This window comes from Epinephelus moara, chromosome 12, assembly GCF_006386435.1.
Source record: "Epinephelus moara isolate mb chromosome 12, YSFRI_EMoa_1.0, whole genome shotgun sequence".
In the NCBI taxonomy this organism is placed as follows: Eukaryota; Metazoa; Chordata; class Actinopteri; order Perciformes; family Serranidae; genus Epinephelus; species Epinephelus moara.
Genome location: NC_065517.1, coordinates 15,603,292 through 15,619,595, shown reverse-complemented (window position 1 = coordinate 15,619,595; position 16,304 = coordinate 15,603,292). Strand labels below are relative to the sequence as shown.

At 41.5% G+C, this 16,304-nt stretch overlaps 1 protein-coding gene across 1 annotated transcript in view; it reads left to right on the top strand.

Annotated features, from left to right (window-relative positions):
* Positions 1-301: 301 nt before the first annotated feature.
* The window catches only part of LOC126399190 (protein FAM184A-like), a 202,465-nt gene continuing 186,462 nt past the window's right edge, over positions 302-16,304 (top strand). Inside the window, exon 1 of the mRNA XM_050059031.1 lies at positions 302-1,008. Within this exon, the coding sequence (XP_049914988.1) occupies positions 847-1,008 (162 nt within the window). The 5' untranslated portion in view covers positions 302-846. The remainder of the gene's footprint in view (positions 1,009-16,304) is intronic.

Genomic DNA, 16,304 nt, shown 5'->3' with positions numbered 1-16,304 from the left:
CTCAGACCTAATGAGGTCTTTTATTTTGAAGAACCGCCAGGTGAGTTTGTTCTCTCATGCACGCGCCCAAAACATCCAAGTACACAGCTTAAATTTCTTCAAAGTGTGATTTATATTAAAATCACAGCATCGCCACACAACACCACCCACCCCTTGAACGTCACATCTGGCATTCAGCGTCATGTTCATCACGTTCACGTGCGCTCACCGTCCTGATTTCGATTTCTCCCACAGCACCTGAAGGCAGCGCTACTCCCATCCTACGTGAATGCAGCATAAACTGTTGAGGTGATCCATGGCAACAGAGGAGCAGCAACCAACCGCCGAGCCTGTCCTACACACTCTTCCCTAACTAACACACACGTACCTCCAATCTCTACACACTCTCCGTCAATGTAGCCGGAATGCACCGAGGAGGAATCACTCTTAACGGCCCCCGTTGAGACATTTCGGTATCAAGGTGACCGACCGGGAGCCAGTCAGCTGCCCGACAACGGCTCCACATCAGCGCCAGGTGACAGCAGACAGGACCCGCACCTCGGACCGCTTTAACGGACACATTTTTGAACGGACAAGATGGTAGTAGCTAACGTTTCTGGAGCTTAAAAATAACACAGTTCCTCCTTTATTGTTATTGTTATCCGGAGCTGAGCAACATGAAACCAATTTTTAACAGTTTGTGGGCTGAAAAGGCATCATATTTTTGATTAATTTGTGTTGTGTCGTGGCAAAAATCCGACACTGTCCCGGTCCTGTCCTCCGCCGCTCGCTGGCCGTCTCCTCACACCGTCCACTTTATTATTACAGCCCATATCTCTCTTAAGCATCTGAAGCATCATCGTGAAGATGGCGACTGGGTCGGGTTGGCAGCAGTATTACTGCCCTGCCGGTCAGGGGAAATTTAGTTCATCCTCAGCCAGCAGCATGTCCTTTCAGACCGGCATCACCATGGAATATACCCAAGACCTGCACCTGAAGATGAGCAAGAAAATAGCACAGCTAACAAAGGTAAGGAGTGTTATTATGAGGCCTGTTCTTCACTCTCCCTGAGCACTGTATCAACCCTTGGGTTAAACCCTCTGCCTCCCGTTCATGTGTGAGAACTCGGCACCAGACCCCGTTGGGAATTCTGCGTATTTAGTCATTTATCTCCTGTTGATGACAGTTTCTAAAAGGAAACACAATATGTTGATTTTTATCTAAATTAGAAGCATATTCTTGTACTTTCGGCGTGAATATAATACAAAAATCACGCATTTCCAAATTAATATAATGAACTCTTTAAATTAATTGGCGCTGCTCACTAGTGCTGTGTTTTGGTGTAGGGATTAAGAGGTAAACTCATGATTAAAGTTGGATTCTCATTAAATACATTCAGATTGGTAGTTTAATTTTAGCCCGAATTAAAATTCAGCTACTGCTTGTTCTTAAAATATCTTAAAATCCCCGATACAAACACGCATTGAAGTGAAACAGTAAAGAAACCTAAAATTGTGAATTCCTTCAACGTAGTTTGGTGGCAAGAGCGGCACACTTTGGAGGTATGAGCTGTCCAAAGGCGAGCCCGGTCTGTTCGGATGCTGCATCCATCAATATCGGGTCATTAGCCACGGCAATAATCAGATCAGCCATTAATCACCTGTAGCAGCACACACCGTGCTGGCGTTTTGTTTTACTTGGCCATGTTAATGTTGTTCTGGGGGCCCTTTATAAATAATCATGCAGCTAAATAAGGCACTTCCTCCAAACTTTGATCCTTCTTGATGACAAGCAGTACTTGGAAATGAGACACAGATTAAAAAATAAGACACATGCTCGCTTGATAACTGCATCCTGTTGCAGTTATTCAATTCCCTGTACCCTCTCCTTATTTGCTTATGTAGAATATTTGATTATATGCCTTCTTATTCCCCTGTTGTATGTGTGTTGAATTGGAATTTATGTGCCTTTTGATGTGTATTTATTTATGTAGCATGCAATTCTGGGAAAAATGTGTACTGTTAATATAGCATACATTCATTTCAGAAGCTTATTAACAGGAATTAGTTCAGTTAAACATTTTATTTGCTTTGGCTCAGCTGACGAGGATGTTATATTTCTCCACTGACTCTACCTGTGGGCTTTCAAGGGCATTTCAAATGTTTTTTATGCCCTGAGGAGCAGTGCTTTCATCTCTCACTTGCTAAAATGACAGGGTTCAAACTTCTAACGCGGAATAGCAACCCCTCTGCCGCATTCACCCAGGGTCAAAGCATGTTTGTAGTTCCAGTATGTCATTATCATCAAGCTGTAGGTCTAATGCTGCCTCACACACATTTCCAGGTGGCTTTTTTTTTTTTTTTTTTTTTTGGAGAGGCCTCTTCTTTGCTGCTGAGGACTTTGACACCTCAACTTGGTTATATCCTCAAAGGATTTGCTACTGACACTAACACAAGATTTGTGCTCTCAGTATTTCTCTTTGTTGCTGAGGAAGTGGAGGCTGGGAAAAAAAATCATAATTCAGCAGCCTTGGGCTAGGTGTGTGCCAAGGCTTAGTGCAGTGTGGGCTCTTTAAAGTCACATTGAAAGGGAAAAAAAGTCTTTTCACCTTGTTTGCTCAATCTCTATACCATAACATCCAGCATATGTATTTAACACAAACACTGAGGAAATTACACACATTATATTTTCTATTTTTTAGGCATACTAACAAATATACAGGCAGGTATGTACACATGCCTTGATACCCTCCCATTATACAGCTGACTATGTCAAGAAATGTCGAAGCTTTCGAAGATAAAGCTAATTGAATTCACAAAACAAATTCTTAGAGGCGATTTTTGTGATCACTCTGCTTGAAATTCTTATTTTCAACTTCAGAAGTTTCGCAGATGTCTCAGAGTGGCAGCTTGGTAAACGGAACAGTAGCAAACACCTCTTTTACTTTACATAAGGAGTCATAGTTGTGTCACGGTGGATGAATTCAATTTATTTAGCAGAATCCAGTACAAACCCAGTAAGCACTGGGCTGAAATTTGTGTGAAAAGTGAACAATATGAATGCATCTGCTGCTGGTTTGACAGCACTTAAATTACTCTACCTCCATGATAAAATAGTTTTGTTTAGGCCACGTTTTAGCTTAAAGATGTTGAATTATTTTGAGCGGAAAATTAACAAAAGGGCACAGAACAATGTCAAGCAGCAATACCAAAAAAGGAAAAAGGACATGCTTATTGGAAAAAATTCTGCACAAAAACGCATCACAAACTGTGCTAAATGTGCATTATAATTGCACAATTCCAAGGATGTACAGATTTTGAGTGTCAAACACTTAATTTCCTGCATTCTGGTGAATGTTTATGCACCATTTTGTGCATTTTCTGCATCTGTTTATGGAGTTGTCACAACAAAAATCTTCTGATACTTTCATTTATCTAACTTAGGGGGACAAATGAACATGTTATAAATATTGAGGGTTACGTGTCCCCTGAAATCTATGCCCATGCACAAATCATGTCTTTCACATTTAAGGTCATTTCTTTGAGAGACAGGCAAGGCATGTCGAAACTTTTGTAAACCTCTACAGCGGATTAGTTGTGTTACATTATTAACATTGAATGCATCATCATGCAGAGAGTGTTGTAGGGCTGTGTACTGTAATAGGGAGTGTTTTGGTGTTTGTCCATGTGATATCTCAGTTCAGGGCCAGATTTAGGGGCATCCTCTGTGTCTGTGAAGGGGTTGGGCACTTGGATGAGTGCATCAGAGGTTACTAAGTTGACATGTCACACAGTACATGATACATTTGCCTGAGATGGACATCAAGTGAACCCTCGAATAATAGGAATTTCAAGCATAGTGATCACAAAATTGCTCATGAAAAGTTCTCAGTTTCAGCTTTATTTGAATTAAAAATAAAAATACAATATTAAACCTAGTTCAATTGAATATATTATAGATTTATACATTTATTTGAATATTACAAGGTAAAAGCTGAGTATTTTCATGTAGCATTTACCATCTAAAACCATGGTGAATGGCATTTTCATATGTCAAGTCACATGATTCCCACAGGCATCACATCTGAGCCTCGCATCTCCCGTGCCTTGTTGTATTAAGCCGCAACAAAGCAGGGGAATGGGCCGATAGCATGCAGGCCATCTGCTCTCACTGACCGCTGATCTCCGTGGGGCCAGAGCTGCATTCAGGAATAAATAGCAACCTTGAAACCTCTCGGAGCAGCTCTCCGACACATTACGAGCTGACTGATTTCCAGCTCGCTGTGTCTGAGGATGACTCGAGAGTGATTGAGGCATCTGAATTTTTTATCTCATACTTTGACTGGCCTACTTTAATCCTGAGTGTCTTTTTGTGTTCTTACTTTGCATATCATTATCAGTTCCCTTTTTAGTTCTGACACTCCTGAATTTCTCCTTCCCTTTCTTGTCATATTTTTTTTTCTTGACTGGCCTCTTCCTCTTTGAATTTCCTGATTTCTGATGATTATCTGCTCTTTAGAAATGCACCAATACAGAAAGTACAGCATGCAGCAGTGTTGTCAGATCAGCTTTGACTCAAGCATTGGCTCCATACGCTTTTGCAGGGACTTCATGCTTTGTCAGTAAATCAGTCATTGATTGCTCTTCTCCCGTGGCATTGAGTTTCATGATTTGTGATGCGGGACCTGTTTGCTGCCGCTGTTATTTAAGACTTCTCGCAGTAATTTTTAATCCCACAAAGCTGCTTTCCGGCCCTTTTGTGTAGTCTGGGCTCGGCGAGGATTTTGCTGTCATAATTTTTTGGAAAGCCGTATTTCATAAGTTATACTCTCTCTGATGGTTTTGCCTTTTATTGTAGTGCCTCTGTCAAAAAGGAGGTAACATAGGGGTTTTTGCTGCTATGGCAACAAGTTTTATGTAAATTATAATTCAGGGCGATAGCATGTAAGAAGTGGGCCGAGGATTTTTTAAAGGAATGAGCCTGATTTTAAAGCCTGTGCACAGTGAATCAGGGCTGGAAGTTTCTGGTTGTTGTCAGAGCGCTGGGAAACAGAGCGGGCAGCGTGTCATTTTGCATCGTCAGGAGAATGCCTTAAAACAAATGTATTACCTAGCCTAGGGTGTGTGTGTGTGTGTGTGTGTGTGTGTGTGAGCGGGCACGTGTGTGTGTGCGCGTGTGAGTGCATGTGTGTCATCATCAGCAATGCCTGACTGACTTTAGCGTCAAAGTGAGTCAGAAATAGACCTCTGAGCTCTCCATGTATTTCTGGACGAAGGGATTGAAAGAGACAGAGATAGTGGAATATTGTAGAGTGTGTGTTTGTGTGTGTGTGTGTGTACAGTGCTTGCAAGTCATATTCTGTAGTGCTGCAGCACCACAGCGTGTACATAAACATTTCAACAATTCAAATGTGGATGAATACATTTAAAAAAAACGACTTTTTAACCACGCCATCATCCACTAATACCCTCCTGCCTGCTCTTCAACATTTCTAAATTTCTGTCAATTCCATATAATATCGTACAGCTCACTGGGGAATCAGCTACGTCAACGTGTGGATGCAAAGATACAGTTCACTGCACAAATTCTGGATGTGATTATTTTAAGAATAGGCTTGAAAACTACTGGAATCCAGTGAAACATAATTGTGATGATTCCACTTGAATATGCATGAGTATGACTCAACTATTGTACATGGTCTGTACTGTAGTGCAGAACATACAGGCTCATCCAAGCTAAGATAATAACAGGATTGGGTGTTATTCTCTGATAAAGGATGAATTAATAATCTAAATGTAACTATTATTGATAAGCTTTTTTTCCTTCATGCACCCACCATCTCAGAACTGTCAAGAGTTGCTCCTCTCTGCCTGTGCTTCTTGCCAACCCCCCCGAAATAGATGGAAAATCACACAAACTGCAGTTATCTATTTTTGTAATATCCCCAAATTTCATATTGGCCAAGTGCCTGTTCAGTACTGCAGGGAAAGGAGTGATTCTAAGTGGATACAGATGTGCAAAATATTGACAGATAAGAGTTCCGTTTTGTATAGGCCGTAATTGGGGAAATGCATGTCAGTACCAGTGCCGTTTATTGAGTGACTGTAAATAATGGCTGAAAATACGGCTGAAAACACACACAAATAGGCTCTCATCACTCGGCGGCGACATTTAAGCCAAGATGCACGTGTGTGTGTGTGTGTGTGTGCATGTGTTTGTTGATGCCATAATCCAGGGGTGGTAGTGCAGTGATCTGTGTAGCTTGGGCAGGGTTAGAGAGCAGATGGTCTGAGCAACATGACTCCAGACTTGGGAATAGAGTAGGGCTGATTCAGTGGGGATTTTTAAGCCTGGTACTGCTCATTCAAATAACACTACCAATACATTTATATTCTTTTAAAATTAAAATATAGAATTTTACTTACAAAATGATTAAACAAATAGCTTCTTTGCATATGACGTCATACTTCGGTGTGCCGCACAGATGGAGGGAGGCCACTGAAGGCAAAGAAGACCAGCACTGCACAAATACCTATGATTTGTGATGGTGATGGCTGTTCCAATCAATCAAATTGGGAAAAAACAAGGGTCACTTTCAGTCCCAAAAATAGCAAGATGTAAAGGGGAAAAGTAAAAAAAGACAGACTGAGAAACAGTGGCAGATGTGGATCAAAAACCTGTGGATAAAAAAACCAGAGTTAACTAATAGAGCGCTACAGGGATGACTTTTTTTTTCTGAAGGCTGACACTGATGTTCCCGTCGCCCTGGTTCCCTCATGAAAAAGCCAGTGGGATATTTTCATCTGATTTTGTATCATTGTAGAAAATAAGTTCTGTGGCAAACAAAAGTGTATGATAGTTACACGTTTTCTCCACAAATTCACACCACTTTTATGATTCTTGCAGCGTAAATGCAATCTCCAGAAGTAAAAACCTAACGTTAGGCTATATACACTACAAATGACACGATGGTGACACGACTTACCGTTGCCATAACAATGAGTCTCTAACGTCGTGTTTGGCCTGATGACGTTCTGTGGCCTCATTTCACCACTTATTAGCAACTACCTTTTTTAAGACAGCTTAAAGCTCCAGAATTCACAAGAGGGGTATTTACTGACGTATTTTATGTCATAGAATAAAACGTGAAGATATCTACGCTTGTGTTAACATAATTTATAAAACGCACCCACTTCAAGACAAGGAAACCGGAAGAGCTTAAATTGCTAACTCATTTCAGGATGTAGTACGCATTCCTTCATCACGCTACATCAAACGTAACTTTTAAAGCGCTGTGTTTAACACGCCACGAGTTGGATGCAATAACAATGTGCTGTGACAACTTCTCTGTGTTTTTAGCGTTTCACCAGACCTGGGAACAGTTGACCTAGTAGGTAGAAAATAATAGCTAAAGTTAGCAAGTAACGTTAGCTTGACAGCGATGCATCCATGTACAGAGCTGAAATATAAAAGACAATTTTCCTTAAGCATATTAACTCACCTGGCTATAAACAAGTTGGCAGTCGTTTCAGTCATGGCCCAACCGTGCACAAAATAGCTGTAGTCCTCTTGTGTCATCATGTGATTCTAGTCATGTCATTGCAAACAAGCTATTAAATATCTGAATAGCCAAAAAATGTTCTGTGAATTGTACCCTTAGTAGAGTGGAAAATACCCCTGTGAAAAGACCCCAGCTGATGACCTCGGGGAAAAGACAACACATCATGTCACCAATTACGTCATCAACATAGCATGAACTAAACCAACCAAGCAGCCAAGCAGGGGCCGTCACACCCCATACTGCTACAATTGTACTTCTGCTTTTACTGTTAGGCCTACTGTAGTTGTAGCGAATCATGTTGCTATTGCTAATGGTCTTGTTAAATTTGCCTCTCCATCTGATGCTGTTGTTGCAACATTGCTAGTCTAAATTTCGGCAACAGAGTGGAGCCTGGGTTATTAAAACTTCATGATGTTCTCTTAATTAAACAATCAACGAAAAGCATATTCCCAAGACACCTATTAGAAGCAGGTATTGTAAAGTAGCTGTTGAGATGTTAATTAATGTGTAAAGATAATGACGGATTGTTTGGTTTTTTTGGTTATCTTTTTGGACCTAGCATTTACTGTGTGTATGTGTGTGAGTGGTGTAAAAGGTGTGGAGTGAGAGAAGCGACAGAGCCCGCTGAGTGACACCTCATTATAAGCCCTTATTTATCACAGAAAACAGGAAGTGCACGAAAGAGTGATGTCACCGCTTTGTGTCCTGAGAGTCGCTTCAGGAGGTGGCAAACTGGAAAGATTACCCCCTCACTGAATCTGAAAGAACCGGGCCATGAATTTTTGTAATCTCTAAATATAATTTTAGGAGAATGAAAACACAGAGGAGATTGGTGTGTGTGTGTGTGTGTGTGTGTGTGTGTGTGTGTGTGTGTGTGTGTGTGTGTGTAAGTGTGTGTGCGCGTGGCGGCCTGCTGCTGCTGTGAGGAGTGCAGCTTATTAACCTCTGCAGGATGCTCCTTTGCTGATTGTCACAATTCACTGTCAGATTTCATTAAGATACGCCCACACACTCACACTCACACACACTCACACACACATATAGGGAGACAGGGAGGAAGATAGGGGGAGAGAGAGGTGCATATTGGCCTCAAGCACTATCCAGTACAAATAAAACACTGCTGACATGCCTGTTGACTTCCACACACATGCTTGGGCGCACACACATACACAGTGGATCACAGATTCGCGAGGTGTGTATGGAGGATGATTTGATGAGTCACTCTTAATGTTTGACCTTGAATGTCTCCTCAGCGTTCGGACAGCCAGAAGCCACATTGCTACTACTCCTCTCAGTTGGCTGATGCAGCAGCCAACCGTGTCGCAGCAACAGGCGAGACACAGAGTGACGCCGGTGTGTGATTGGCTGTTATATATACACACAGCTGATTTATCAGACAAATATTCTGTTGGCTTTGTGGGAAGTCTCAGCCGGTCAGTGTCTTCCACCCCCAGTATGATGGAGGTTTGTCTGTAAACACAGCTCGTGTGTTTTATTATTACTGTTATGAGGTGTCTGACCTGAGAGCTCATTCCAGCGTGGTGTGGTGGGACTGTACTCAACAGACTGTAAAAAACTGCAATGAAACCTGCCTCACTGATTCACTGAATGACGACTGTTAGTGTAAGGTTTGGGAATTTTAAGGACATGACATTACATTTATTGTATCACAGTATATGGAATACTAGCTGTGATCCAAGGTTATTAATATTCCATCAAATTCATGACACTGTCAAATTTCATTGCTGGTTTGCGACTCAACAAACACAGCAAGCACAACTCCTGTTGTGAATTGGCACTATATAAATGATCTTGACCGGAATTTAATATTGAATATGTATTGTGGAGCTGTCCTATTTTAATAACAACCTTCAATCAAAAGTATTAGTGCTGACATCTCAAAAGACAACCCTGTAAAAAAGCCCCTCTGGTCATTAGGCACCAGAGCTGAGTATATTATGATTCCAGTACAATATTAGTATCCTGGAGATCATACCAATACCAATGGAGTCCTTCATTCGATACACATAATGTGAATGGAGTGGCGTGTTCTATAGGGCTGCCCTATCAGTGAAAGAAACTCTGAAATAAAGTCTTGACTATCACGATACTCTTGGTAGAGACAACTGCAGACATGATTTTAGCAGCTGGAGGTGGATTTTTTAAAGTGTTTTTAATGGGAATTAATCTTTTTGCTTGCTGTTTTTGCATTACGAAGCCCCATGCATTTCTGCGCTCTAGGCGCCTGGGGTCTTTGCTGGAGCGCTCTGAACTCCTCGAGTTGGAAAAACTTCAACTCAGAGCAAAAAGGCGCCCCAGGTTAGCTCTTTTTCATCATCTTTTTTCCCATTGTCCAGTCGGATGATTTGAGAGGCGGGCCTTCTGTGGTAGTCATGACAGCAAGTTTACAGTTGGTAAACAATGGAGGAGAAACTGGTGGTAGTGGTTGCTGGATACCCAGAGCTGTACGGCCCGACGATAGACAGCAAGTTGTCAAACTGTTGCCAAGTCATTCTAAAATATGCCTGGAAATGACCATCATCGAGGCGAAGCTCCTGGACCAACTGCTGGTACTCCCCATGACCCACCTGCTATTTTAGGATCTCATGTACCCACACAGATCTCCGTTTCCCTGTGCCCAAAAACTATTTGCTGACAGCCTCTCGTCCTCAACCAGAGCTACAGCAAGTACCCTCTGCCTCAACATTTTAGGAACTAGATACTGATTACTGTGACAAAACAAAGGGTAGATTGATTACACAGGAAGGTTAGTTTAAAGACGTGTTGGTGTCATAGCCTTGCAACAATAAAAAGGCACAGCAAGCATTCTTTTACTATGTTTTTTAAAAAAAAAGGCAGTGCGGTGCGCCTCGTGTTTTGCAACCTGTAATACACTTTCTGTGTGAGCGAGGCCTAAGGCTCGAGATAACAATATTCTCTCTCTTGTGCTTAGAAATGGTGAATTTACAGCTCACAGCAACTTAATACAATACAGTCTCTGGCTTTTGTTTGATTTCTAGTGTTGGAAAAAGATGTTGTTGCACAATTCTAATCCATCGTAAGCGCAGTTAGCTTGTTTAGGCCTACCATATTACATAATTATTGCTTATATACTGAACGATCCACTGAGCCCATTCAAACTTTTTAAAGCCGCTACAATGAACTTTTAACTGGATATGCAAAAGTCTCTTGTTTCTGCTGATGTTTGTGCGTGACCTACAACAGCAAATGAGACCATCGGTGTGAAGATAAGCTATTTCTATATAGTGTATATCCATACCTTTAGGAAACTATCTCCGGGTCTGCCCCAGGTCGTTTCCAGGATGAAACGATTTACGGCACTCAGACGGCACATGTCATCTTACCTAGCTGCTTACATTTATAGTGACTCTTATAAATAGTCGCTATTCCTCCTCCTCGACCGGACCGACTGGACTCACCAACAGTTAGCCACGTCTCAGTCATACAGAGAAAATCCAATCCTCGGGAAGTCAGGAAATCCTTCAGGATAAACGTTTTGTTCGCTAGCGATCTAGCATTTACCAGCCCAATCCTGGCAGGAGCCGGCGGGTTCATGGCGTTAGCTGTACGGGGAGCCACACACAGAGGCCGCAGGTTGCGCAGATTCACCCCGCACCAGCAGGGACGAGGAGAGCAGGGGCCGCGGGGCTGGAACACCTCATCTGGGCTGACGACAGGTACCAGTGCTCGCCAAACAGGCCTTCAGCCTCACCAGCCGACCGCTGAGTTTACCCCGGCGACGGTGGTGCTTACGCCGGAGAGGTGAAGCTGGGGCGCAGCAGAGGTGAGCTGGGATCCCCGATAGGAGCGGGGGCAAAGTTTTCCCGTCTGTGAGCTGGGATCCCCGATAGGAGCGGGGGCAAAGTTTTCCCGTCTTGTTGTTTCATTCATCCTCAGAACAAACACATGCGCGAGCCAGGTAAGCGTCTTTACGACAATACACGCTAGAGCTCATGGGAAATGTAGGCTCCATTCTGGCAAAACACTACCGCTTTTGTCCACAGGGTTGCCAAAATCAATTCAAAATGGAAGTTCCTTGTAGGGGCTTTAACTTTATATGGAAAAAACCCCTGAATCGTTGAATATTCGTATTGAACAGCCAAATTGGATTCGACTGACATAATTGTGAGTCAGGTACAGCCCTAGTGTACAGTAGTATAGCCATACTTCCTAATGTTTTGGTGGCATCTTGGCCAACTCTGCCAAATACACCTTGGTTGACATCATCCCACCACAGACTGTATGGTTTGTAGCTACTCCTGCTGCAGAGTCTGCATGGCTGCACACATACAGTAACAGGGCTAATTGTAAGCATCACATGCCTGACACTACCTTGCGGTTATTAATGATTTTAATGTCAGAGTTGAGCCTGTTTGCTGTGTGAGTTTGCTTGGACCATTTAACGGCTTAGAGTTGGATCTTAGCTGCTGCCGCTGTGTTAGCTCCTGCTATCTGGGAAGTTGTTGAACTGACCTGATGGAGAGCAGCTCCAGCGATGGCAGCAACAGAAAGATTGCCAATCTGGCGAGGAGTTGGGACAGTCCAGGATCTGACCCCTATCACAAAAAGGATCGAATGCAGGTATTTTGAGAAGACTTGGTTCTGGGTTATTGTGGTTCATACCTTGAAGGTAGCGCACACTGATACCCAGCTCAACAGGCACTGGAGTGAAATAGCAGGTTTATGTAGGATCAGATACACAGGAAGAGAAAAGAAGCTGATCTTATCATCAGTTTTTTCCCCCAAAAGGCACCCTCAGGTGTTTTACACCTGTCTGCTCCTCTTTCTCCACTTCCTATCGAACATCCTTGCTCTCTGTGTTTATGGCTGTCCGACAAAGAAGGCTCAGCAAGGTTTTAGCTCTTGGAAAACAAACATACAAACAAAAAACATCCAGACACAAAAGATGACTTGCACTAAGAACATGATATCCCCCTCACTTATATATTCTCCATTAATGGGCCAGCGGTATGTAACACATCACTGCTTTGCCACAAATCGCCTGCAATGAGCCTCACTCTGCACAGGATTGTTTAACTGTGAGGGCTTTCAGGTGATGTAACAGTCCTTCTGGTGGCCATATTGAAAGGCAGCAGCTTGTGGGCAACAGCAGCTGTGCAGAGCTGCGTTTGTAAATGTATAACATATCCACGTCATTAGAGTTGGAGCAGAAACAGTCGCTTTTTTGGAGCATTGCTGCAGTTTGCTTGTGTGCTGGTTTTGACCAGTTTATGCAGGTGATTTGGAGCTAAAATAATGTTGCTGCAATGCGTGTAACGATGCTATCCCATTAGGTATGAGTTACCTTCCTGTTACTGCCAGATTTCTAATGAAGGAAATCTAAAACATATCTTGAACTGACACAGAGCCCTTCTTTAGATGTCTCTCATTTAAAAAGCTCGTAATACATTTTTCATTATTTGCTCATATCTTGCTGGCATATTTCTGACATATCTGCAAAACCATTTAATATATTCCATTCCCTAAGCTCTTACAGATTTCAAAAGCCACTTCCAAACCATATTATTCACTCATTCACTTTATCTTACAACACATGAGGCAAGACAGTGTTGCAGCACTCTGAAATGAATAAAATCAGGAGAATAAAAGAAAATCATAGGTATAAATCTGAATACACAACAGCCTTAATGTGGAAAAGGAATAGAAGCTGCATAAAATTGTATGTGGGTGCATTTAGTTGGCTGAAAAATCAATATGCAATCCATCATAATGACAACTGTGGGCCAGGTTTTTCTTTGCTCGCTCATTTTATTTCACATCAAACTGTGCAAACTTCTGCCTTCTTCTGTTGTTGTTTATTTCAGCCAAGGAACATGCATGAATTTGCCTTAACTACTATAGTAAACAGAAAAATAAATCAGAAAGTATGGTGTGCATTATTCATTTTTTGCATAAGCTGCAACCATATTGAATTTTAAACACCCTGTAGTATAGTTATTAACTATCAATACCTTAAATGGGTAAACGGCCTTAAACAATTTTGACTGAAAGCCACTACAAAGTCTAGACCTCCCGACTTGACACCAGCCCACACATTTAACTAGCAAAGGGAGCTTTTTTGGCAAACATTGTCAGCAGCGCACATCAGGATTTGCGAGGCTAAAGTCTGCTTCGACTTTCTCTTCTCTTCTTGGCAGCAGTGTGAGTCTGTGTGGCCACCAGGGACCTGTCTACTCACTGGGTTCTGTTTCTCTTTCCTGATGGGAGAGACAGACAAAGAGCACCTAACACAAGCAGTTAACCCTCTTTTCACCATTATCAAGAGTATCATTCAGATGGGTTTTAAAGACTCAAAGGAACAGCTATGGCTACAGGCAGTGGCATTCACATGAGATATCTGCTGAGCAAGGTAAAATGCTGTCATCAGGTTTTACTCTGCAGGGTCTATTCAGCAGGGTTTACTGAATAAATTAACCACCTTCAATTGTTAACAATTGTTTAACAGTTGACCTTTCAAGCATATTAAATTCAAAGATGATGATTTTTTTTATAGCCTATGTAATTATTTAGGTTGTAAATTATTTATATACCATGTATAGTACAATAAGGCTACACCATATGAGGAAAATATCAATGTGTGATAACGCTGAATATTGAGCTAACACTACTTGCAAAAAATACACAGATATTAAAGTGCCGAGTTCTGCCTTTCCTCTGTTTTCTGTATACTGCTAAAAAACAACAAATTGCTGGTTGAATAACAAATGAAAGTAAATTGTTCCCAATTTTCTTTTACTGGAAAAATTAACATTGAACTTATCACAAAAGGCACAAATAATAAAGAATGATAGTTACATTTTAAAGTGGAGTTTTCTACTGATACGCTCTTTCAACTAAAAAAAATGAATGAATTAAAAAAAATCTTCAATCTTCATGTGCAATATTGCAGTTTTTGACAATGTGTTTGTCTCGCAAGTTGACATTGCAATGGTTTAAAAAAAAAAAAAAAAGATAGTGTAGCCCATGTTGGCACAAAAATGGAGCATTCTATAGTAGTTTTATTTATTTATTTAGCTAATTTTTAGGGAATCCTGATATATTGGGCGATAATTTGTCGGCTGATAATGGGACATTTTTATAATTATACGTTATCGATAATTAAAATTTACAGCTGACAAATAGTGCCAATAATACGAAGCTAGACTGCTATAATATTGCTATACTGCCATAATATAAGATTGATATAACAAGGGCAGCATCTACACACCCTGACACAGTGGGTGGCGGTACATGCACCTTTAAACTTGGTTTGTGAGCCAATAAATGCCAATAAACACAGAGAAGAAGAACAACTACAGCACGCTGTCTAGAGGGCAAAACATGTTGCGGTCTGGACTTCTTTCACAGTTCCAGAGAAAGACAGTGTCTGATCTCTGACTGCCGAACACCCCACCAGATCAAAACACTTCCTGCAGCTGCTAAACAGTTTAGATGCAGCGCTGAAGGACCGTCTCCAGAATGTTAGCACAAGCTAATTAGCAGCAGCGGCTTACATCCAACACCAGGCTTTTAAAAGGCTAGAGTCTGTTGTCAAACTTATTAATAACCGCTAGCCATGTGATGCTACAGTTAGCAATTATTTGTATTGTACTTAGCAACCCAGTCTGGAGCACGTTTCTCTATCTGGCTGCATGTGTGTGTGAGATACAGCTGCTTGTTTGTCTGAGTTGACTGTTAATGTGTGAGGTGAATTATAGCTCATCGCTGTTCTACTTGGTAGTTGTAGGCTAGTCAGTGGTGGGAAGGTGGGACGGTGCCTGGCTATGTTTATAAAAATGCAGCATGATGAAATAAACATTTCATACATGAGATTTAACGCAGACCTGCCGATGTTCATACGAGTCAGCTGTCAGTATTTGTCTCTGTTAATAGAGACTCCACTCTGCAGTGTAGTTTATACACTTTACTGATAAACCAGAGAATTACACAGTAACACTGGGCTTTATGATTTTCCTCTCTCTTATCTTAACTATAAATTTAATACTGATAAAAAGTCATTTTACTTTCACATCCTTATATTCATTATGTTCTTCTGTAGTGTAGGGTTATATGGGGGCAGGGTTGTTGAGGGTAGGTCATTTGACAATATCCCAGAAAATCCCAATGTGTGAAATTGTTGGGCCTCAAAGTAGTGTGTTCAGTTATACAAAATCAGTCTTTGATTGAATTCACGTTTTCATGACACGTGGGATGTATCATTTTTAACTTTGCTGTTCAAGGCTAGCCGACTATGCACTTAATGTCTTTAAGAATAGTAATTGCGGAAAACGTTCATACCCAAAGTGCAAAAAATAATTTTCAAAGAAGAGATCTGCCAGTGACTTGTGGACAGTGAGACCTAGTCTAAGATCAGTCTGAGGATAATAAAACTACATTCAAGATGAGATACATCCACATACTGTAGAGAGGGAACATTGACACTTACAGCTCGATGACGCCCCACCAGTTAACAAGTAGCTGTGGTCAAAACTAGAATCACATTGTCTCTGTTCTTTACAGTTTACTCCTTCCGTCTAACTCCAAAAAACACAAATTTTTTGTAATGATTATGACCACCATTTGATTCACTTTGGCATGAGAAATGTTGACACGTAGACCAGAGCCCGGCTGCAGTATAACAAGACTCTGCCTAATTAGACTAAATATGATTTGGACCCGTTCAAGACCTCTACTGCGCTCTGCAGACAGGTCTTAATTACATTTTGGATTCAGCACTGCATCA